The 23,903-nt window shown below is 48.3% G+C and overlaps 1 protein-coding gene across 2 annotated transcripts in view; it reads right to left on the bottom strand.

Annotated features, from left to right (window-relative positions):
* Positions 1-3,238: 3,238 nt before the first annotated feature.
* The window catches only part of SOBP (sine oculis binding protein homolog), a 159,895-nt gene continuing 139,230 nt past the window's right edge, over positions 3,239-23,903 (bottom strand). For both annotated transcript variants that reach the window (XM_032338897.1, XM_032338896.1), the window contains 2 exons: positions 20,972-22,924; positions 3,239-3,350 (listed from right to left, as the gene is read on the bottom strand). In XM_032338897.1, the coding sequence (XP_032194788.1) occupies positions 20,975-22,924 (1,950 nt within the window). In that variant the 3' untranslated portion in view covers positions 3,239-3,350; positions 20,972-20,974. The remainder of the gene's footprint in view (positions 3,351-20,971; positions 22,925-23,903) is intronic.

Consider the following 23,903-nt stretch of genomic DNA (forward strand, 5'->3'; position numbering starts at 1 on the left):
CGTGCATGGCCTGGGCTCTGGCCACAAACCTCATGGATTTGAATCCCATTCTGCGACTCACTGGCTGTGTGGTCTTGGGCAAATATTAAACTCACTGAGATTTGGTTCTTCTTTTATAATAAAGGGAAAAGACCAAGGCCTTTCTCATATGGTTTCTCTGAGGATCAAATAAAGCCTCAGCACATGCTAGGAATAGTTGATGTTCTCATTTCTGTTTCTCTACATAGATAGTTTTGATAGCCCAAGAGGATTTTGTATTTAGGGAACACCAAGATTAGGAGAAGGAAGGGAAGAGGAAAGGTATGCTTATGTCTACTGAGATGCCATAAAATCCTCTTGTGTTGGAACAAAGGTATCTTTTGTTTCTAGAAGGGTCAGACTGTTTGCTCAATCGTCTTGGACTACGACCACAGCAAAATCAGCATCCTCGATGATTGTCTTTATGAGCAAGTCCAGATGAAAAATCCTACCTGGGACTCTGCACCAGACAACAACAGCTGGGTGTCTGGGCCCCTGGCACATCCTCAGCTGGGCCTACAGAGCTCTTACAGAGTTGTCGTCATAACCCCAGCCAGGAACCTGTGAGAGTCCCTGTTTCCACGAGAGAAAGAAACTTGGTCTCCAGAATCCACTCCCAGGAAAGTCTTTCAGAAGAAGCTGCTGACAGTGCCTACGTTTTTTTGGAGAAGTTAAACCACACCCGTGTGGGACTCAGCAAATCAATTCACCTTTCCAGGCTTCGGTTTTTTTCACAGGCAGAACAAGAGGATGAGACAGATCAACACTGGGTAGAACGAGGTACTAATGTATTACCCACCTTAGAAGTCTTCTGATGTTTAATTCAGGTACCAAGGAGAAACCAGATTGACCAGTCTTGTAGAGTTCTACATTCTCGTAGAGATCTACCATTCCTGTAGAGTTAACACAAAAACATCTCCCAGCCTGGAGGAGGAGGGGGGTGTTGAGATGGTGTGGTGGGAACGAAACCCGATGGGGATGTTTGCAACTGGATGGTGCTTCTTGGAGCCCAAAAAACCCCAACCCTGACTGGGAGGGTGGTTGGGAGGGACACACAGTCTATAGGCCCAGGACCTCACTACGCATGTCCCTTTGTGTCATCAGCAAAGGGCATGCTGGGGAAGCAGCCCCTCACACAGGCCAGTGGCCTCTTGTTTGGACACAAGCATGATTCACTGCAGGTCAGGAAGGCCAGCGTCGCCCCTGTATCTCAGCATCCTTCAAAACGTACTCACTTTATTTTTTAGAAAATTTTTTCCCTGGGGGAAAGAAATGAGCGCCTTCTGTAACAAGGAAAATAACAACAATAGTCATAATAATGAGAAAAGCAAAAATAAGCACATGTAAGTGCATTTTTTTTTCTTAGAGATTTATTTTTGTTTGATGAAGCTGACACCAGTCAGGGAGAGAGGAGAAAGTTGGGGGCCCCGCAGGGAAGTGAGCACCCAGAAGAAGGACCGCTGCTTCCTGCGGGGGTGGGGGGGCGGGGGGGAGTTGGTGTTGGGGTTTGTTTGTTTAATTTGTCGCTGGAAGTTTTCCTTTTGTTCTCTTTTATAAATCTCTCCCTGGGCTTTCGAGCTTCCCCTCCCTCCCACCTCCCTTCCCCTGTCCCCTAATTTCATTTTTTAAAAAGCGAGCTCGCTCGCCAGGTGTGTCCCCCAAGCTCTCACAGCTCTAATAAATAAGGAGCACCTGTAAAACAGTAGCTTGACTTGTTAAGTGACTCTGTACAAAGGAGAATATAGAAATACAGTATGTACACGGCATCCGCGGGCCCGAGGTGCTTCAAGGCCAGCGCGACACTGTCCCGGCCTCACCGCCCCCAAACCCCACCCCCACCGCCTGCCGCCCCTCCTGTCTCCCGCTTGCTTGCCGGGGACCCTGTGGGGCGGGGGATGGGGAGGGGACACCTGGACCCTTCAAGAGGGAACAATTGCTTTATCTGAGTTAGTAAACAGATACACTGAATCACAAGGTGATTTGATTTTTTTTTTTTTAGTTTTCTTCTTTTTTGGATTTTTTTCTTATTTTTTCTCTTTTTTTTTCTTTTTTCTTTTTTTTTTTTTTTTTCTGTACTCATCAGAATGGGATACTCCACGACTGTCTCACCAACTCAGTGTCAGTACACATGCTCTCGAGGACTTCTGGACTCGCAGCTACGACCGTACAAGTGCACACAAGAAAATCTACCCTGTTATCCTCCACCCACTGACCGAGGATCGAATTGCACATTTCTCTTAACCATGACAGGAGAAAGCAAACAGTGAAACAGAATCACGGGCGATCTTTCTCACTTTCCCTCTTGTTTCCACTGGTTCGTCCATACCATTCTAATTATCATGAAAGGACTCTGCGTAGAGAGAGATTGCTTCACTGACTTCCTGGATCACCGAAAACCATCAGGGTTGAAATTTCATCCAAGTCTTTCGTGACGCCCAGCAAACAGTCCCCCTCAGATTGTTTTACACCTTGAGGGCATTTTGGTCTTCAGTTCAACACTCTTGCTCTGTTCCCAAATGGGGCGCTATTTAGGAGAATTTAAAGAGAAAGCTGAGAAGAATAAACATTTACCGAGTTCTCTTGGCATTCAGTCTCTGAAAAACCACAGTATAAACTATTCATGCTGCTTCTTACATCTGTCAAATCGAAAATTAAAAGCCATAAAAGTGTAACACTGAAAATATGGCATTAAAAAGGATAAAGGTGGCCTTTGTAAAAATAACAAGAAAAGTATATCAGCCAATAAAATATTCTAACTCTTCATTTAAAAGTGCATCCTGGGCAGGACAGAGACGACGCTGAAGTGTTGGGACCCCAGGACGATCCCTCTCCGCCTTCGAAACGTGGACAGTACAGGTCCCAAACCGTACAATGCAAAATCACAATTCTTCGTGTAGCAGCAAAACCACAGCAGTTTTTAAAATGACTAAAAAAAGATGTTTGTTTTCAAATTCGTATCATCTTCCAGCCTCACCCTCTGAGCCTCGAAGATGAAGCAGGGAGAGTACCTACGTTGGTCCTTGTGGCTTGTCGGTGTCTTGTTGTTCTAAAACCAGGGGCGAAATCCCTAAGTTCCTCTGGGGAAAAAGCAGAGACGGTGGCCGCAAGAAGGCTGGGCCGCTTGGTAGGTCCAAGACGTGCTGGCTTCTCTGGGCTGGAGGCCACCGAGGGAGGGCTGCTTCCTCCGAGATGCTTAATGACAGGAAGCGGCTTGATTCGTTTGAGTTTCAGCCAGAGGGGGTGGTGAGCTGACCAGCTGGTGTCATTGGATGGCGTGACATGGTTTGCTCTGCGCCCTCTCTCCACGCAGGGGACCCTGTGAGTGAGCGTTCCTGGGAAAAAGAGAAGAAGAGGCCGGTCAGCATCCACGGGATCCGACCACACCCCTACCCCATGCAGGGAGAAACCAGGCGGGAGGCAGGGCCGCACGCTCTGGCCCGGTGGGCCGGACCTGCGACGAAGGCCCAGGACAAGAGAGCACAGCGTGATTCTGACGTGTCTTTAATTCACAGTTCTGCTCCGGGTCAGCCCTGCTAGCTTTGTGTGAGGAAATGAAACACGAGTAGCTCCTTGGAATGCCGTAATGAGCATGGGGCACCACGCCCTCCCCCAAGACCACAGCAGCATCCCTTCGCCACCAGGCAACCGTCGCCCTCCCCCATACAGCATGCTTAACTGGCAGCTCTTTTGAATGGCCCAAGGTCACCCCAAAGCGAGGCAAGGTCACGCGGGGGGCCTGGAACTCCAGACCTCACCCCTGTACTCCGGGTCACAGCTCTGGTGTGTGCTACAAAGGAGGAAAGCCTAGAGATGCGCTTTTTAGCCCATGAATAGCGACTGCAGAAACGAAGACCTCTCTTCAGAGGTTTCCTGCAGAGGCAGCTGAGCTGGGAGAAATGCCCCTCTCCGTGCGTCTTGCCTGACAAAGGTGAGCCATTCCCATCTCTTGCTACCTGAACCGAACAGTAGCAAGGGACTGGCAGACAATAAACCAACAGGGCTCCGGGATCCCAGGGCAGAGGCTCTGAAGGGGACTGTTCTCCAGGAAAGTCCATTTCTGGAGAATGCCCACCCGGCTTTTACCACGGATATTAGGCTCTGCCTCTCCATCCCTACTGGCTCATTTCATTGGCCACCAGTCCCTTGGTTTGAAATATAACCTCCTGAGGACACTCAGGGACTCCCAGTAAACAGCCACTTAGAAGTCTGCCAAGCAAACTGTAAAGTCCCTGAGGTCTGGGGCTGTGTCTGTTTGGCCCACATCTCCACACCCAGCCCCCGGTTCAGCTAGACACGCGTTTGTCCAGTGAATGAGGGTCAAGCAGCTCGCGTCCTTCATGCCCTCAAAAAAATTCCTTTTCTCTCCTGCTGATCCGTGAGGATGTCAGAAATGTGACTGGGTAAAAGCTGACTGAACGTGAGGTTTACGAGACAGGGGACTCGTGAACGTCCTTACAAGGGTTGAGATTATTCCTGGACCAACGAACAAATAACCTCAGGGAGGCGATAGAATTGAAAACTTGAAGGGACCCCAGAGATAATATAATTTCTGCATTTTATAGATGAAGAAAAAGAGGCTACGAAGAGACGTGCAAATTTGCTCGGGGTGTCGGTAGCCTGAATTCAGCACAAGTGTGAGGAGGTCAGCATGCTCGTTGGGAAGACTCAGCCCTGCTCTCCCAGTCCTGGTGTTAATGGTAACGATAATAATGATCAGCCAAAAACCAGGTCTGAAAATCTGAATGTGCATGACAGGAAATGCCTGAGTTCCCCAAATCACATTAAATCACCAGATCTGTGTGTATTTAATATGTATATTAAAGAACCAAAGTGAAAATGCAAAACACCACAAATATGCAATGGGGGTTGGAATTACAAGGCCATGGAAACCTTTTCATTTGGCATGGTCAGATTTGGAAATGTGGCTATTTATCTCTGAATAAAGAGCTCACTTTTTATTCTTTCTTGTCCCTGTCTCTCTCTCTCCTTTACTTCCTTTTCTTTCTTTCTTTCTTTTTTCCAGAAAGAAAGAAACAATGGCAAGAAGGGATACAGAAATAAAAATGTCAAGAGCCACTATCAAATGAGAGGTCATAAAGAATTGGAAAGGAGACCCAGAAAGCACGAATGGATCCAAAGATACAAGTGTAGCTTCTTCTGGGGCAGTTCTTTCCATTTAGGGAGCACAGCCTGGAACTTGCTTTGAAGGGAGGAAAACCATCCCCACCCCTGGGCTTGGGACCAAGAGTGACCAAATCTTGTAGTTGGAGGAGGCCTCTGAATCCTTTCTTTAAAAAGGAAAAGGCAGGGGGGTGGGGGAGGCGGGTGGCATAAAAGCATTTAAAGCTTTCTTCCAGTGACTGGGAAACACCGCCATTTTGAACGACTGACTTAGGAATGCCGTAATGGCTTTTTCAAGGATGTGGCTTTTTTCCCCCCTTTAATGTAATCATGACCTCAAAAAGAGGAATATTTCTCAAACGAGTTTCTTTATATTCAAATCACCTTTGGACAAAGGCCAAACATGGACAGCATCAGCCTACTTGGAGAAAATTTCAAGGCTTTCATAAGGGACTTGGGAAAACGGGATTATAATGAGAGCCATTCTGGAACCTTAACTACAGCGTTTGCCATCCCAAACACTATAATAATCATTATTATTCTCTGGTATCTATTATTGTCTGGTAAATAATATGTGTTTTCCCCCCAAGTTCTAAAGGGTGCAGCTGCACTGCACTCTATTTTTTGCAGCCCCATTCCTGCTGCTCTGAAAGCCTCCTCACACCGAGCTTATTTTAAGAGAATGGCAAAGTAGACAATTTGTGCTGTTTCCTTGCCTCTCGCCACACACTTGCCATGTCTGGGACACCCACGAAGGCCAGAGGGTGGCAGCACGAGTCCCTGTCTGCAGTCACATTTGAGGAGGGGGTGGGACAAAGGTCATCCTTCTTGTGTTCCTGTGACCCTGGCTGGTTCAGGGCAGCAAACCGCCCCCCCCTTGTTGGGGACATGGGAACAGACTCTGGCGTCAATGACAATGAAGAACCAAGCTTGGGCTTCTCCTTCCAGAAGTGACTGGTATGCAAAGTATGGAACTCAAGAGTGGGGAGGAAGCAAACTTGGAGTTTAGAGAGTGATCATGAGGAAGTTCCAGAGCCCGAGCCAGTTCCTGTGTTGCCCCCGCCAAGCAGAGGGATCTTACTGAAAATCCATCCACTCTAAATTTCTTGATCTGAACAAAGGGGAAATTACTATGATAAGTGAAACAGAGACACGAGTTACAGTCCAGCGTGTCCCCTTCCTTAACCTGCCCAAGCCTTGATTCTTCTGCGAAATGGGTGCCTCGGTGAGATTTTCTATTATATCTTCACCTATCAAGTTCTGTGACCATAGGATTTTTGGACCAAAGCCAGTGGTCAACTATGCAGGATTATAAATTTGAGCATAACATAAGGAGGACTATTAATAAATTTTTGAACTCCAAAGCCCAAAGTTCCAGAGACTCCTTTTTATGAATCTCTCTCTCTCTCTCTCACACACACACACACACACACACACACAGAGCTCTCTGGCAGAGAATTTTGGAGCATCCCTTAATGCAGGGAATTCTGAGGAAGTGACTATATTTGTGCCTCCCATTTGGATTTTCCTGTGAGCTGGGGGTTCATCTCAAGGCAGGACAACGCAGGGTGCTATAACATGGACTATCACACACACACAACCCAGCTCGAACACCATGTGAGTACTGTATTTGAAGACCGGCTCCACAATGCACCGTCTCCAGCAGGCTCATATGGCCAGGTGCCTTCAGAATTCCAGACCCCCTGGTCCCTTCAGGCCAGAAGAATGAAGAACCTTCCTTAGGGAATGCAAACACCAAGAGCACTGAGAGAGCCTCTGCCTGCCTAGAACTTTCCTTTCTTTCTTTTAAACTAGACTCCACACTAGGGCTTGACCTCACGATCCTGAGACCAAGACCTGAGCTGCAATCAAGAGTTGGACGCTTAACCGAATGAGCCACCCGGGTGCCCCACTTTTCCTTTTTTCATCAGGAGAGCATTGCTAAGAATGTGATCGAGTTACTCATCCTCTTTTACCACACAAGAATTTGCAGAGAACTACAGAGAACAAAAATTGGGCCTGAGTACTGATAAGTTTTTTCAGTGTCAATACTGTCAAAATGCGACCATTCTCACCTTTCCTTCTTTGGCCTTTACAGTCTAAGACTTAACACTGGTTGCATTTAAAAGGAAATTTTGTAATTTCTATGCAACCACTTCCAGAAGTAAACATGCGTCCAGAGAAAAATGTTTTATTTTATCCTACATCCCAACATTTGCAAGCTGGTGCCTCCATGGTACAAGAGTCCACCTCTGCCAGGAAACCAGCCTTGGGTTATCTAATCCATTCTCCAAACTTCTATTCTTCTTTCCTTCCTCAAATACCTTTGTCATTAGCATCATTAAAATCCTGGATGTCTGTTGTGCCTTACCTGCTTAGAAGGCAAGCTCCCCGCATCTGTCATATTTACTCCCAGAATCTACAACCTTGTGGCATCAGCCGCACGATGTGCAAGAAATGCCCGCTGCTGAGCTGCTGGCCTTTGTCCATTTACCGGGGCCCTGCAGCGAGGCAGCTCACTCGGGCACGTCGGCCAATCACTTATCACGGTTAAATACAGCCATTACGCGCTGGCTTGGGCCACGCTGTTTATCTGGGACAATAATGAGTCCCCGAGGACTAAACTGCTCTCAGGTAGCCGCAGCTATTCTGGGACACTCACAAGAGTAGAGCCCTGCGGTCAATGAGCAGAGTCACCTGCGTTAGCTGATAAACCCAAGTGTGATGCCAGATAGTGGTCTCCACGGCGAGCCCTTTCCAGAAAAGGCTGCAGCGAGGTGAGGTTTTGCCAAAAAAATGGTTCCTCCTCTCCCCCATCAACCATCGCTTCGTGAGGTATTGAAATGACTTTTACCAAGACAGAAAGGGTTTTCATTTATGAAATGGAGGGCACCTCTTTGCTTACAGCTTATTAGTGGGTGAAAGTCATTGAGAAACATCGCTTCTCCTTCCTGGTGTCATTACGATGGGACATAACCAGTGGTGGGGAGAGGGGTATGGGATCCAAGGGTGAGCTTCAGTTAGCTCAGGGTTGAGCTCTGGTCTGAACTACAACCTCATCACCACGGTTCTGCCCTCCCCATGGCTCTGAAAAGCCAAAGCTCAAGTATATTTAACAGAAAAGAAAGAAAGAAAGAAAGAAACCAAACATCAGGCCTTGGTTTTCTTTTTTTATAATTTCTCCTTTAGCAATATCTCCTATTTTAGTCTTTAATCAATACAAATCACAACCATATAAGACCACCTACTGGGATAATTCCATTTTTAATCCTTTGTTTGACAAATTAAAATTTTGGTTTTCTTTGCCTGGCCGGTTCTATGAGTTAAATGGGTAGAGAGGCCTGTTTATTCTCATAAGTGGTCACTGCTATTTCTTGCTGACCTCGAAAAGTTCCTAGGGGACAAAGAGCCTTCAGTCATGGAACCCCATGTTGTGCACTCATACAAGCCCTTTTCTTCATCCTAGACAACTGATCCTCCTTAAATACCTCAAATCCTTCCTGGAACCTAGGGGGTTGGAGCAAACCAAATGACCCTGTCTGGCCCTATCCTAAAAGCAGGTGGGGATTCATGAGTACATGCTCATTAACGCACTGGAGCTGGTGGCCACAGTTATTTGCAAAAGAGAAAAAAGAAGAAGAAGAATTACATAATACAGTTAATGTTCTGCAGGAATTTGGATGATGAGCCAAGAGCTCTAAGCCCCTGGCTTTTAGGACTGAGCACTTCCATAATGGTTTGGGAATTAAGTTAAGTTATTGTGTTAAGTCTGCAGTTTTCCACTCAAATTTTAGTGAGCATCTACTTTATATCAAAGACTGCCCTAGGCACTTTTATGTACTTATTTCACTTGAAAACAAGCATATTGTGTGTGGTTATCTCATTGAACCAACAATGCTACTCAAGTATTTATTATCGTCCCCATTTTGCAGATGAGGAAACTTTTCCCAGGAAGGGTGAGGAGCTTACTTGGTCAAAGTCACTAGCTAGAAAGGGGCAGAGTGGGTTGAGTCTGGTTCCCATGACCCCAAGTTCTATGGTCCCATGAAGGGAGTGCTTCCCCCAGTCCAGGGTTTCATCTCTCCCCTTCCTTCCCAACAAGTGGGGGGGGGGGTGTCACAGTGTCAGAGCCATAAGGGCCCCAGAGACGTACACAGTCCAGTTCCTTTGCTTGGCAAACAAGAACTTTGCGACATGATTTGTTAAGAAGCTATAAGTGCATTTTCATTCAAGTTCCATCCAATATACAAACTGGCTAATGTTGGTTCATGTGCCTTCTAAAAATTGTGCCTTCGACAAAAAAAGCAGATGTTTATTGTGTTAAGTCTGAGTCCATCATTTCTCTCTATATCTATATTATCTGGACATAGGGAGTCTAGGTTAAAAAAAAGAAGGAAAAAAGGATCCTAGAGCAAAAAGCAGCTTTCTGACATGAGCAGCTATGGTTTACGGAGCGATAGTAAATTCTAGGATTTTAGGCGGGAGCTGGAAAGGTGGTCTCTCTGGCACTTTATCTCTTCTCTACAAGCAGTCCATGAGTAGAGAAGGGTGGGAAGGAGCACAGGAGAGACTGAGAGAGAGAGAGCCTTCATACTCATGGAAACTAACTTCGCTGTACCGAATGAGAGCAAGCATGCTGACTCCCCACCATGCCGCCACCCACCCCCACCCCCATGCAGCCAAGGACATGGAGAGAGTGGTTAATATTTGCTTCCCTGCAGCTCTTCACCCTCGCAACCCCAGATGTTGAGGTACAACTTATTTCCTGAGATCAGCTGCTCAACATGAGGAAGTGATACCACGGGTGGCAAAAATATGCCTCTGGTTCTTGGCACGGGGTGTGTAACTCAAGCAGCTTTGGTCAGATCTTGTTTCCCACTGAGAGGAAAGGCAGATGAGGACTCAGGTTCTAATCCTGGCTATGCCACTCTGACCTTGAGCATTTGCTCTGTTTGTCCCAGTTCCTACTTGTAAACGTTGAACCAGACATCTTAGAATTTCTGGAATGGTGTCCTCACCTCCAAGGCTGACAGCATGGAAGCATTTCCTTACCTTCCATTACACACATCCAAGGGAAGCAAGTTCTGGGCTGCAGGGGCCACGTGACAATTCTTTTAGCAAGCACCTACTATACACCAGACACTACCTCAACATTTCACCCAGATTATCTACACTGGAGCCTGATGACTCTATGGGGTAGGGGCTATTTTCTTCATTTTCCTTATATATGAGATGTGCTCCATGATTTTGCACGGGGACTCTGGAGCTGGGCTGCCAGTCGGATCCCAGCACTGTTGCTGACTGACCAATGACACTGGGTGGAAGACTTAGCCTCTCTGTGTCTCAGTTACTTCATCTGTAAAATTGACTTACTACTGGTATCCCACAGGGCTGTTGTGGGTGTGTAACACTTGAACACTGCCTACATATAGAGTGTGCTCGATAAATATTAGCTGATGCCATTACATAATGAGAAAGCAGGCACAAAGAGGTTATAAAGCATATCCAAACTCAGCTAGTAAGCGATGTGGCCAGTTTTCAAATCCAAGCAGGTTTCACACCAGCCCCGTGGTCTCCCAAGCCTTGCAGCCTTTCCACTAGGGACAGTAGCTGGTGGCTCTTGGGCACCTGTGATGTGCCCCACTGTCCATGTTTTCTTACCCATCCCTCACACGGGTGGGATCACTGCCTATGACCTGGAGGAGACAAGGCACTTGTCTCACCTTGAAATGCCTCTGCCGGGATCTGGACCCAGGCTGGCCCAACTCCAAAGCACTCCTTTTGCCAGGAAGCCACACCACTGCCTACCTTCCCCGCTGGAAGCCCACTGTCACCAGATGCGGGTGCTTGGGAAGGAGGTCTGTGGTAGGGAAGGTTAAAAAGATAAAAGGACATCTGCAGAAGCTGTCCCCTCCCCTGACACCACTTGCAGGCCCTTGGTGGATGGGGATGGGATTCAGCTGCTGGGGACATCCTAGAAGCTGTCTGAAGTAGAGCCAGCCACCCAAGCCTGATGGCTGCTCCTGGTTCCAAGATCAGAACGTCTGGGTGTCCCCGTGGCCACCGTCCTCCGTGTTCCCGAGAGCTGCAGCCCACAGCCCGCACCACGCCTGGCCAGCTGGTGGTCCCAAGGGATGATCCCTGTGTCGGGTCAGCCCGGGGTCCCGCCATCGTCCCCCGGACTGGCCTTGGACACTGTCTGTCCTTCCGCCACCAGCCGGGAAGCCCCTCTAGGCCCAGGCCCGACGCAAAGCCCCTCTTCCGGTGCACGGCCACCACTTCCGGTGCACAGGGGGCAGCCCCGCCCCTCTCACGGTAGCCATCACGTCCCGCAACGTTTAGCATCCACCCCTGGTAATTAGCCTGTCATCAGAACGCAGCCATCAGCCTCAGCGATGCCAGTCCTTCTCTCGCTTCCTTTCAGTCCGTGAACAGCTGCTAAAGTAATTTTCCCCCAGCACAGATTTCACGCTGTCACTCCTCCGCTCGAGGTCGGCCTAGCGCGTGGAGTACCAGCCCACAGCTTCCCCGCCCCGGAGCTCTCACTGCCCTCCTCCAGCCTCCCGGGCTCCGCCCCAGCCTGGCAAAGTGGGGGGCGGGGGGCGTTTGCCCCCTAACGGAGCTCACTGCTCTCCACCTCTGTGGCTTTTCACATCCCATAGCCCTCCTTAGCCTGACACTCCCGACTGCCAGTCCAGGCCGCTCCCCAGAGTTAGGGCCTAACTCCCAACTCATGTGCTTTCTAGAACCCTCCCAGGGTAACTCCATTCGCTGTTGTTCTCCTGGGGCTCTTCGCCTACATTTAGTCCACGAATATCGCGCACCCCCTTGGCCAGCCTTGGGCTAGAAAGTCAGTTACAGCCCCAAGGGAACTGCGCAGGCTCCTGTCCTCCCTGAAGCACACTGTCTGTGGGACCACGGCGACTGGCAGCTCCGCGTGGTGCTTGGAGAAGCTGCCTTGGTTATTTCCTGTCTCTCCCAGCAGTTTATTAGCTCCTCAAAACAGTCAAGAACACCTGCCACTCCCTCTCCCCCTTTTCTTTTCCCTTCCTTCCTTCTCTCCCTCCCTTCCCTGTGTCTCTTGACAGCAGTATCCCTGCACAAAGTCAACATTAGATATCATTAGTTAAAAATGGATATATATATTTTTTAAATGGATGTATTTTATTCTCTAGGGAAATACATGATGACCATCTCTATCAATAAGTGAAAGGGGGCTGCCTCCTTCTGTTTAGAAATGATTGGGAGTTTTTTAAGTTTGTAGACTGTAAAATATGAATTAAGTATAAATTAAGAACTCCAATAAAGAATTTTTTTTTAAAAGCTATTATTCTTCTGCATAGGCCACACACACACGTGTGCGTGCGCACGCCTGTACACATACACAGCTGGTCAGATGATCAGACAGTGAAGAGAGCTGTCAAAATCGGACCTCTGAACCAGCAGCCCCTCACCTTCATTTGCAGAGCCACAAAGTTTTTCCAAAATTTTTCATAGTTTTTCAATCAACATTTAGGATTCATGTTGCTCAAACCTTGGTGGATATGATAATAGACATTAAGGCCCATGCTTACGATGCCATCGTATTAAAGGAGAGGAATGGAGGAACCTGGATGTATTTTTGGTTTGGCAAATTGTAGAAATATTTTTTTTCAAACATTTGGGGTTTGGCTAAAACCAAAACTTATTTTGCCAAGCACTTTGGCCTTAATTTTTAAACCCATGTGTATTTTAGAAGAAATTCAATCTATATGTTTCTGACTCATTTACACTTAACTCATGAAAATGCTGTTTGGTAAGAGCTATTAGATGTCCAAGCAAGTTTATGAGCCTTTTTTAAGCCTTCTTTTCCCCGTTCTTACCAGAAAGTTGTATTTTGCCAGCCGTAAAAGAGTGTGAGCCCCAGAGGCCTGTGGTCAGTTTGAAATTTATAACCTCTGAAGCTTAAATGGATTCTGAGTGTGGAAAAAGTTTGGGTCCCCCCCCCACTCCTCTTTTTCATATGAAGTGCATGAAAAGGCGACCTCTGATAAAGACGGGATCCTAGGTCTTAGTTTCCAAGACAGCTAAAGGTGAATCATAAAGGGTCCAATCTAACCACCAATAAATTGCCCCTAAAACACTTCAGAGGAACAATATGACACTTTAAACTCTCATATGGCCACAGATCCAGAGCCAACGCTCTCCCGGAAAAGTCTTACTAGTTACTCCCAGGGTAAGGCAAAGAGGTGAGACATGACACGATTCAAGTTGAACATTTTACCTTTGGGAGAACTCGGTAATTTTTTTTAAACTCACAGACAACCAACACTGTTTATGACTTTTTATACATTTTTTAAATAAGCAGAATCTACTAAAAATAGCATTTGAATTAAAACCAGAAAAACAGGAAGAACGCACATGCAAGCTGCTGTGACTTCACCCCGTATCTTCTCTATATAATGGCGCTCGGATACCACTCAATTACAGTATTCCAGTGGGAGAGAGCTTTTGGATAAAGTACTTAAAAATGGCTTATAAATATTTAAAGTATAAGCATCTAACAAATCATAATGACAAAGTTTTACATTTAACCACATGTGCTCCAAATATCTTTAAATTACTCTAAATATGGGTTTAAAATATCAAAAGGGCTTGTTGATGGGATGCAGAACTTTGCAGAGAAACTTAAACCTGATCGTTCTTGCTCCCACAACACCCAAGCTGCACAATTTTTAAGTGTGCGTGTGTAGATTTCCTTAGAAAAAGATCACGTTACAGCCCGAATTTCCAAAACAAGAGCTGAAGGATGAAATATAGGGTTTCCCTTTCTCTCACCAAACTCAGCTTAGCCACTTTGCTTCTAGATAATTTGTTAGTGTAGGTTGGCTCAAATTTAAGACAGCAACATTTTAGAAACACTTCGAGAACTCGGCCAGCTGCAAGGAAGATATCATTACAAATTGGGACACATGTTGAATGGGAATACCATTCATTTTCAATACCAAACACATGTCTGGGGAAATAAGCCATGCAAATGAGAGAGAGAGATACTTTTTAATTGCATTTTTTGGGATGTTAGGTCAATGGTTCATATCAAATGAGTCTATAAAGTGTATCTCTCCCTCCTGTTGCCTAAATGCTCTCGGTCATATTCTTACCTCCCTTTTTACCCACAACAAAACACAGCGTGCTATCAAAGAGAGACAACACACCAGAGGCTCAATGGGGGAAACGATGAGACAACCAGCAGCGCAGCACAAGAGCAGGGTGGCATGAGGCTGGGGAGTGCTGGGCAACTTTGATTTGTCACAGTCTGGAACCCATGGCTCCGTGGAAAGGAAGTTCCTTTCTCTCTATTCAGAGAAGGCGCTGGGAAAGCTTGGTAGAACTGCACACACAGGCTACTGCTGATGCCAGCTCAGGACGAAGAGCGAAGAGTTAAAAGATCTTGGGGGCAGCCGGACTGGTTTCTAGTCTAAGAATGTGCCGTGCTCTCGGGGGCCATTCTAAAGCATGAGAGCCTGATTTCAAGTTTTGCTCGTTCTTGTCATCTGCTTTTGCTCCGGTTGCTGTCACTAAGCATCTTTTCAATGACCCTTGAAATAATGAGTGTTTGTGTGTGAGTGTGTGTGTGTTCTCCCTCTTCGTGGATGGCCTCACGTTCTCAGGCCGGACCCCATCCCACTTGGTTGTCAGGCAGAATGCTGTGGAAATCCACAAATTTGGAGGAGAGCTCTATGGGGTCAACATTTCGAACTGGCCTCGGAGAGGGCATTGACCCCTTTTCCGTGAGAATGGGACCCTGTTAAAGGATGCCGGCATTACATCGTTTATCTTTTAAAGCTAATTTATTTGTTTCTCAGAAATGGATTCCTTTTAGGCTTTTGAGACATTAAACACACAAAAAAGCATACGCATGCAGAATGCATTACCTTAACGTGCATTCACGTATGAAGTGCTGTCCATTTAGACCGGCAACCGAAGAACACGCAATAATTCTTTGCAGGATGGGGTGAAGGGAAACAGAATGGCCACCTCTATCCCTCTGAACAATCTCTTTGACAAGAGAATCTGGAAAAGGCAGCATGCTGGGGGTGGAGGTCTTTCACCACATGAGGTAACTGTGCTCGAGTGTATTTTGGTCCTCAAATACCTCTGGCCCTCCCCAGGACTTGTCTGCACGAAGGTAGGTGTAAGTGATTGAACCATGATGCCCAGGCAGCCGCTCAGGCTGGCAAGGAGATGATTTGTTGGAAATCAGACAGGGAGTTTATTTCTAGCACCTTTCTGAGCAAGGGCTTGTTAAGAAGTGATCCAAAGCTTTCCCTCTCTCCGAGCCCGGTGTCTCGGGGTGAAGAAGCATGCTAGTGAGCTGGGGAAAATGGGTAGCGCTTCCAGACATGGCCCTATCAATGCCTTGGTATTTACTGAGCCGTCCACCTCCCAGACGCCAGTCATTCTGCTCCCTCGGCCTTGAAAGTAGGACATAAGCTTGTCCCCTGAAGGACAGTGTATCCCTCCACAGTAGAAACCTCAAATTCCAGGGGGCTGGGGAAGTATCTAACTTGTTTCTTCTCTTGCTTACCTTTTCTTGTGCTCACAGGACATGGAGGGTCTACAGCCTTTTGCCTTTTGTCACTAAAGCCGTCTTCTGGAGGCAAGTCTTATGTTATATCGCGGCAACGGCGGTTCTGCGATATTAGGTCCATCCACGGCAAAAACTGCTACAGATAATTCTGTTTTAAGGAAAACTTTACCATTAAATTGGCTTCCTCAGAGAGACAAGGAAAATTCCGGCTCAGATATGGCTTTGTGATGATGTCAAATAATCCTTCCGAGATGTCAGGCACAGTTCTTCGGAAGCCGAGGTCTATGGACCTCTCCTCCCAAGACAATGCCTCTGTGCACAGGTTTGTAACACCTGCCCTAGAATTCCAGGGGGCGCTGCTGAAGGCCACCCGTGGACTAGTCCAGGGAGCAGAAGACCAGCTTGAAGGAGCAGCCACATCAGCCAGAAGGCCTGGAAGCCAGGCCGGGACTAGCACGGCACCTGCACGCCCCTGAGACTGAGTGCTTTCGAGTTTGTGCACTGAGCGCCCTCTCACTTCACCCTAGTCCAAGCCCTGCTGAAGATGGAGAGTTATGGCTCCATCTGAAAGAAGTAAATACCTGGTCACATACATCCTTTCCTATTGTACCATAATCTAATTGAAATAACATCCAAAAGCCAGATGCTTGCCCATTAAAACCACCCTTTGTGGCAAGGATTAAAACAGCCAGAGGCCCTGAATGAGATGTGGCTAAGACCGACCTTGACTCTGTGCAATCTAGAAAAGTCTCCTCTACACATCTGAAATGATCACAGGAAGCTCTGGCAGTTCCTCCCAATTCACACGTGTCCATGAGGTGGACCTGGTGGTCCACCAGGTAATTCACTCTGTGAATTACCCCTACCTAGAACTGGACAGCCCTCTGCATCTTGACAGACAGCCGAAACTTGAACATCAGGGGTTACGTGGCCAATTTAGACATTCCATAACCCCACGTAGTGGGACATTAAGAATCTCCAGACTGGCAAGAGGGTCTGAGTACACCTCAATGGGATCAATTTCCTCTTCTCAGTCTCAGGTTTTCTTCTTTTTCCTTGCCTTCATAGCAGGCAGCCAAAGGAGTACTTCCAACGTATGGATCTGACTTCCCAGGCAGCTGACTCTCTCAAGTTTTCCAGCTGGAGAAACTAAACTGGCAAAGAGTTACCCATCACCTCCACCCTTCGGGCTTTCCTGAAGAGGTCAGCACACCTCCCCCCACCTTGAGATCATCCTTCTCAGGACTGTGGCTCCATAACCAGACTAATAATTAAACTCCAAGGAGCCACAACTAGGGCTGCCTCCTCCAGCTCTCCCCGAGAAAACAAAAAGTGGGAGGCACCCCTGCTGCTGAGGCGGAGGGAGCAGCATGGGGCGGAGGGAGCAGTGTGGAATTGGGACCAGGAAAAAGAGTCCCAGATTTTCTTCCTATTTTAGAAACATGTATGAAATCTGGAAGCCACAAAGGTGGAAGTTGTATGGACTTGTTGCTCCAGGGGAATGGAAAAAGTGAGGGTGAAAAGGTTATTCATGGTACACATTTTTTCCATTGATTATTTTACTTAGAATATGTCATTTCCCTGGAAAATCGAGGAGGGGGGATATTTTCTTTTGAATATCTTCAAACATTTGCAAATGGTTACTCTGAACTCCCCAATGTACCATAAACAAGTGTAAACTGTAGAAATTCAGAAAATGTACAAATACAAACAGCGATCCCCCAAGCTCCCAGGCAAAGACAAAGAAGGGAGTATTCCATTTACAAATGGAATTCTTTGTGGATAGAATAGTTTGGAAAATGTTTATACGTTGTTTTTCTTATTATTTGGAGGAATATTTTTTCCAGCCTACAGAAGCTGCAGCACTGGTATTTGAGGCCTTGAAAGTTGAAGATTAAAGGAAGATTACAATCTTCCAAAGTCTTCGACTAAAACCTCATTAGTTCTGCATCTAAGACAATATCTGCTCGTTGAAATCATTTGTAATCGTATCAACAAAGAAGAATGCATAAAGTCAGGTAACCAGGAACAGAATCACTTCGAAATGGAAAAAACAAAGCCCCCCAAAAACAAAAACAAAAAAACACCAAACCTCATATTGGCCAAGAACTAGCAAATCTGATGGCTTCTTTGAAGAACACTGTAGCTCCCCAGATTACTGATCTCAAGATACAGTCTGCTTTGAATCTGCTTCAGATGATAAACAAACAAGCCAGTAATAGGGCAGAAGAATGGCAGGCACAGGGGAAAAGTACGAAGAACCCTGACAAGTTACCGACAGACTTTCCAAGAGAAATTGTGTGTGAGTCACCAACAAGCACATGGAGAAATCACTCGGCCACACCTCAGCCCCCACAACTCCGTCCGGTTTAATGCTTTCCACTTTGGCTTTAACTCGTCACCAACAGTGTTCACTGTCAGGGCACAAAAGCCATGCCGCCCTTTATTTAACGGATGCATTTCCAATTTCCACCACCATATGAATGGGCTGGGTTTCTGAAGGCACCAAAGAAAAACAGCACCACATGTGCACAGAGAATCAGGAAGGGTCAGAGGATGTGAGTGAATTATGGCGGGTTGAGACTGCACTTCGAGGTGACACGTAACTCCAGAGGGCAAGAGGAAATGTGATTTAGTGGAGGAGAGGCAGTTCTTCCCCATCTTAAATCACTTGCCTTGTCACCTTACTGGAGCTGGCCAAGCCTGAGTGTCTCTGACTTTAGAGAAAAGCTGTAATTTCTTACGGGACCCGTCATAAAAAGAACTCTCCCATCTCAAGGGGCTATGGGCAATTTTGTCACTGCATCTTCTGAAAGTGGCTGAAGCCAGGTTAATATTTTTCGTAACGACTCCGGTCCGCATACAAGACCCTAATATGATTCTGTATTCAGCAACATATATCATCCACACAGCCATCATATATCTCATGCTTTTATGTTCTTTGGGCCCCTCGCTATTCACGGACCAGTGGCACTATTCTTGGCCTGGTCACTTCTCACTCTAGTAATGGCAGTAAAATTGTTCACCCTCCAGTTCCTCCCATAACATCCCAGGAATGATTGCTATCAGAATATATTTAAAATTCCAATTCCCAATGCTTTTTGGCTTTCTAAAGGCCATCACTTCTTCATCCCACACTTTCCTGTTGCTCACTGTTTTATTAACTAGATCAGATTATGCTGGTGGAGATATAAGGGGCATTTCCACTTGAGGTTGACTACGAGAAGGCTGAGTTCACCTGTCTCCGGACAGCAGATTTTGCAGATGTAAAACCAAGAAAGGGTGGTGAGCTGATTTTTAGTGTTCTGCTCCTACTGGCAAAGCCAGCAATGGAAAAGGAAACCTCAAACTATGGTGACTGGGAAAGCCTTCTCGAACCGCCCAGCAAGCTCCCTGGTGCTAGCCCTATGCTTCCCAAACAAGTCTCTGGCTTGTGAGTTAGGTAGGTGCCCATGTAAATATGCCAACATGGAGACAATGGTCTGGACACGCCATATCCAGGCTTCTGGCCCACATCTTTATTTCCCACTGTGGAGTAACGGGCTGGTATTTAGGTTTGTTGTTGCTGCTAGAAAAACAAGAATTGAATACTGTCAAAAAAGAAAGAAAGAAAGAATTGAACACTGTCTCAACACTTGGAAATGTTGGCAGATATGTTTGGTTTTTGTCTAAACCTTCCCCAAGACAGCAAAGGTGAATAAAAGAATTTCATCAAGTAGGGTAATAAAGGGACCATTTAGCCCATTCTCTTACAGTGGTTTCAAGAAAATGCAGCTCTGGAGTCCAACAGCCTGGATTTGCATCTTGACTGCTTCCTAACTCGGTCATCTTGGGCCACTTACTTAACTTCCATGTCTCAGTTTCCTCATCAGTAAAATGAAGACAGCAATAATTATCACATTGATCCAGATCCAAATAAATACTACTAAAAAACACTTAGAAGGGGGCCTGCACATGCAAACATGAACCAGCCATTCTTCCTATATGGTCCACTTCTACCCAGGCTTCCTTCCTCCCGGATTTATGTCCCCACCAGACTAAGTGGAAGGCAGGCACTGAATCATAGTCACCTTAGTTTCTCCCCAGCTCCTAGAAGAACTGTGCACAAACCAGGAGCTCAGCAAATGTTCATTTCTCTTCCTTTTCTCTCCACAAACTGTTGCTAAGCCTCAACAGGATGGACGGCGGGCCTGGGGCTGGCAGGCTGGAGTTAAATATTGGTTTTCTCACTTGCTAGTTCTCATTTAGACAACACCTCCATGCCTTATCTTCCTCCTTGCTAAGATGGAGATGACACGGATTCGGCCACCTGGTGGGAGGCTCACAAGAGACCACGTCTGGCTCTGGTGGGAGTGCTACACATGCTAGTTCCTGTTCCCCTTGCTGAAATTCTGGACTCATTATCAATAGCTCATTGGGCATGAAGCAGGATTCCTTCCCTTCATGAGGTCAGACATATGGACTCCCACTTGCTTCGGCAGCATGACCCTCTTGCCTGTGAACACCTCCCACTGTCTGTACAGGGGAGCAACCCACCAGCTGAGCCACTGAGCCCCAGAAAGGAGAGAAGGCAAAGCTGGTCAGCAATGCTGGAGGCCTACCCTAGGGAATGCTTCAGGACAAGAGGAAGGAAGAGCCTCCCTCAACAGGACCTATGGACCACTCTTCCAACACTTTACCATGGAAATGGGGCTTAGAGGCCCAGGGTTCGGTTGGCATAAGCATGTAAGAAAGTTAGTTTGTATTCTCATCTTGCACATGGAACCTGTGGTTTTTGAGAAAATTTGGTAAGTCGAGACCTTGCGCCAATAAGCCTACCCGCCTCCCGGAACCCGGAAGTGACTCAGTTCATCTTTACCACAGCTCTGTAACCTCACGTCTGAACATTTAAGGGTCCCAAGGAATCTCTCCCTCCTCCCCACACCGTCCCTCTTCTTCAACAGGGTCAATTACAGAGATGGGCTTAAGAATGAGAGTCTGGTTAACTAGATAGTGTTTCAAGTCAGGCGCAAGACGGGGCTTCACCATTAAGTCAGTCACCTCGGGCATGGCATGTACCTGCTGTGATGAAGTTTCCTCGGCTGTAAAATGGGAATGATGTTGGATCAAAATGGTGACAGCGTGTGACCGCACTAGGTGAACTCTAAAACACGCCCGGTAAAAACACGAACATCCCGGGAGCGCTCTCGCGCCTCCGCCTTGTAAGGAGTAGGGAGAGGTGCACGGGCTCGTGCGAAGGAGAGCCCCGGTGGACATACAAACCTTTTACTTATTCTGATTTCTAATTCGGAGGCACCTCCTTTTGAGCGGAGGCTCCAGGTCCTCCGGCCCGGCGCTGAGCATGGGCGAGGAGATGATGCACGGCGCCATGGCAGTCTTCTCCGCGGGTTTTGGCACAGGCTGGATCACGCAGCCCGTCTTGGGCAGCATCCGCAGAGCGTACGCGTGGTCCTCGTCCGCGGGGTTATTAAGGTTCGGGTCTGACTTGTCGCCCCCCGCCAGGGCTTCCTCCCCCATCAGCTTTTTGGCCGCCTCCCCGTCCAGGTGACAGTTGGAAGCACAGTTGTTCTCCTTGACCGACTCCAGCTCGCTCACCGCCGGCTCCTCGGGCGACAGCAGCTTCTTGGGGGGCGCGGGCGGCGGCGGCGGCGGGGGCTGCTCCGGCGGCGGCTCCGCGCCCTTGGCGCCCTCGGCCGCGGCGGCGGCGCCGCGCGTGCCATTCACGATGACGTTGCAGGCCGCGGCGGCCTCGGGGCCCGCGGGGGCGCCCGGACCCGGGTCGCCGGCGGCTGGCGGGCTGCAGTGGCCGTCCCTGCAGCCGCCGCAGGTCCTGCGCTCCGCGGCGCCCGGCTCGCGCTCCGCCTTGACGTGCGCGTGCAGCGCGCGGTGTATCACGTTGTGCAGCCGGGCCCGGTGGCCCACGGTCAGGTCGATGACGCCGTCCTGCGGGCCCTGCAGCACGCCGGGGAAGCCGAGCTGGCCGCCCGCGCCCGGCGGGGTGCCTGCGCGCCGCGTCAGGTCCACCACCTCGCCCCGGCCGTGCTCCGCGGGCGCGGGCGCTAGGCTCAGGGCTTGGCCCGAGCAGCCGGGCGGCGAGTCCGCAGACTTGGACGAGCCCTGCTTGGAGTCCCTGGGGGACAGGGAGTGTCCGCCTGGCTTGCCTCCAGACGCTGAAGAGTCGCCAGGGGCGCTCGGAATGAAGTTCTCCCCGTTGCTGGAGAATCCGTTGGGGGGCTTGGAATCATTGACGTGAGGGATGGGAATAGGGATGGGGATGGGCACGGGCAGGGGCACGATCACGGGGTATGGCACGAGCAAGGTGGGGGGCGGCACCAGCGGGGCGAGCGATGGCAGCCCGAAATTCATCATCTGGGGCACGGGCATCGGGCCATTTGGCATCATGCTCACCGGCGGGAAGGGGAGACTGGGCAAGGGCGCGCCCGGGGGCGGTGGGGGCAGCAGGCCCGGGGGGTTCCCAGGCATGGTCGGGGTGCTGGGGGGATGGATGTGGGGCGACAGCATGGGCCGGTGCATGGGACTGGAAGTGGGGCCCAGGTTCCTGGGGCCGCCGGGTGGGGGCCCGATGCCAGGGAGCATGGGGTTGGACAGGGGACTGTTGGGGTTGGAGGCGTGGTGCGGCGGCCCGCGAATAAAGGGCGGGCGGATCTGCTGCATGATCTGTTGTTCCATGAAGATGGGCAGCGGCACCGGGCCGCGGTTGGTCATCACCATGGGAGGGCTGCGAGGCGGGACACCGAGGGGAGGCCCGATGCTAGCAGGTGGCTGGACAGAGACAGGAGGGATGTTTGGCGTCTCGCTGATGGGCATGGACTTGGGCACTGGCGTGGGGATTTTAGTGACAGAGCAGTTGGCAGTGTCAGATGGAGAGACGGTGGTGGACGACGATGGGCCAGGGCCCTGGCTTTGGCCAGCTGCAGCCACCGGGGAGGGGGCCTTCCTCCGAGCATCTGTTAGAGGGATATTCCAAGAGTCTGGAGTGAGCAGCTGCACCCCGGTGCCTTCTGCTTTATTTTCCATGGGAGGGTGTAGTGTGCCGCACAACCCAGCTGGAAGATTGGCCTGTGTCTCTTTGTAGAAAATGTCCATTTTGTATTGATTGAGACATTTTGCACTGCAGAACTGAAGCCTTCGTTCCCCGTCCCCAAAATCCAGGTATTCTTTTGTGTGTCTTATGTGCTTACACCAGTCACATACCTACAACACAGCAATAAAAAGAAAACAAGATAAGCAATTTCCTCTGGCAGATCGTGTTTCGTGTTTCACATAGAGGTTCTTTCAAACTTTATCACCATTTTTCGAACAGGCGGAAGGGTTTTTTTCTGAAAGGTAACATTCTTAAATGTTTGTCAAATGATTTCTCTTTGGAAGTCAGACGTGCTTTTTAAATAGTAACTCTTGGGAATAGCAATTATCACCATTTTCCAGGAAAAACAATTCAACAACAACCCCAAACCTTGTTGTGCCCGTGAAGCTCAACGTAAAGGGGGGGTCTGACAGAAAGGTGTACATCTCCCTGCCCACATATTTTCACCTGTCCAGGAGGCTCTTTGGAAATGTAAATGTAATGGCTGTGGAGAAAAGGATTCTCCAGAAGTTCGGCGGCCTTTGAAACAGAGCCCCATAAAATTCTCCTCACGCAAAGTACTTTACACTATTGACTGTGTTCAATAATGCAGTTGGAAAGGTTGTGCTGTGTTAACCAATAACACAAAGCGCGGAACATCATTATGTCTGGCTTCCAAAGGGAAACTTGGAATTAGTCATGAAGTCTGTGTGAGGTTTAGCTATTCCCAACCTGTGATGTTGCAGCAAGCTAGAATTATTTTTTGAGCTGTTTGCCCACTCGCTCTCAGTAGTCAGAATTTTTGGTGACATTTCTTGGCAGGCAGTCTTATTTAACAACTTTTCAAACACCAGAGAACGTTTTCCAAAAGTTGTTATGGCTTCCTCCCCTCCCCTTCAAATCTACTCCTGGCAAAAGAAAGATATCACCAAATTTATTTTAAAGTTGGGCTGCAGAACTAATTAAAGGCTGAGAGCTTTTCCCAATTGGAAATCACTAGACATCAAAGTTCAAAAAATAGTCATTCTCGGCTTCAGAACCCATTACTTTGGAGAAATTATTGTGATTTCATTAACACATTAATTTTGCAACACCATCAGCTCTCACAGA

Source organism: Mustela erminea, chromosome 4, assembly GCF_009829155.1.
Source record: "Mustela erminea isolate mMusErm1 chromosome 4, mMusErm1.Pri, whole genome shotgun sequence".
Taxonomy (NCBI): Eukaryota; Metazoa; Chordata; class Mammalia; order Carnivora; family Mustelidae; genus Mustela; species Mustela erminea.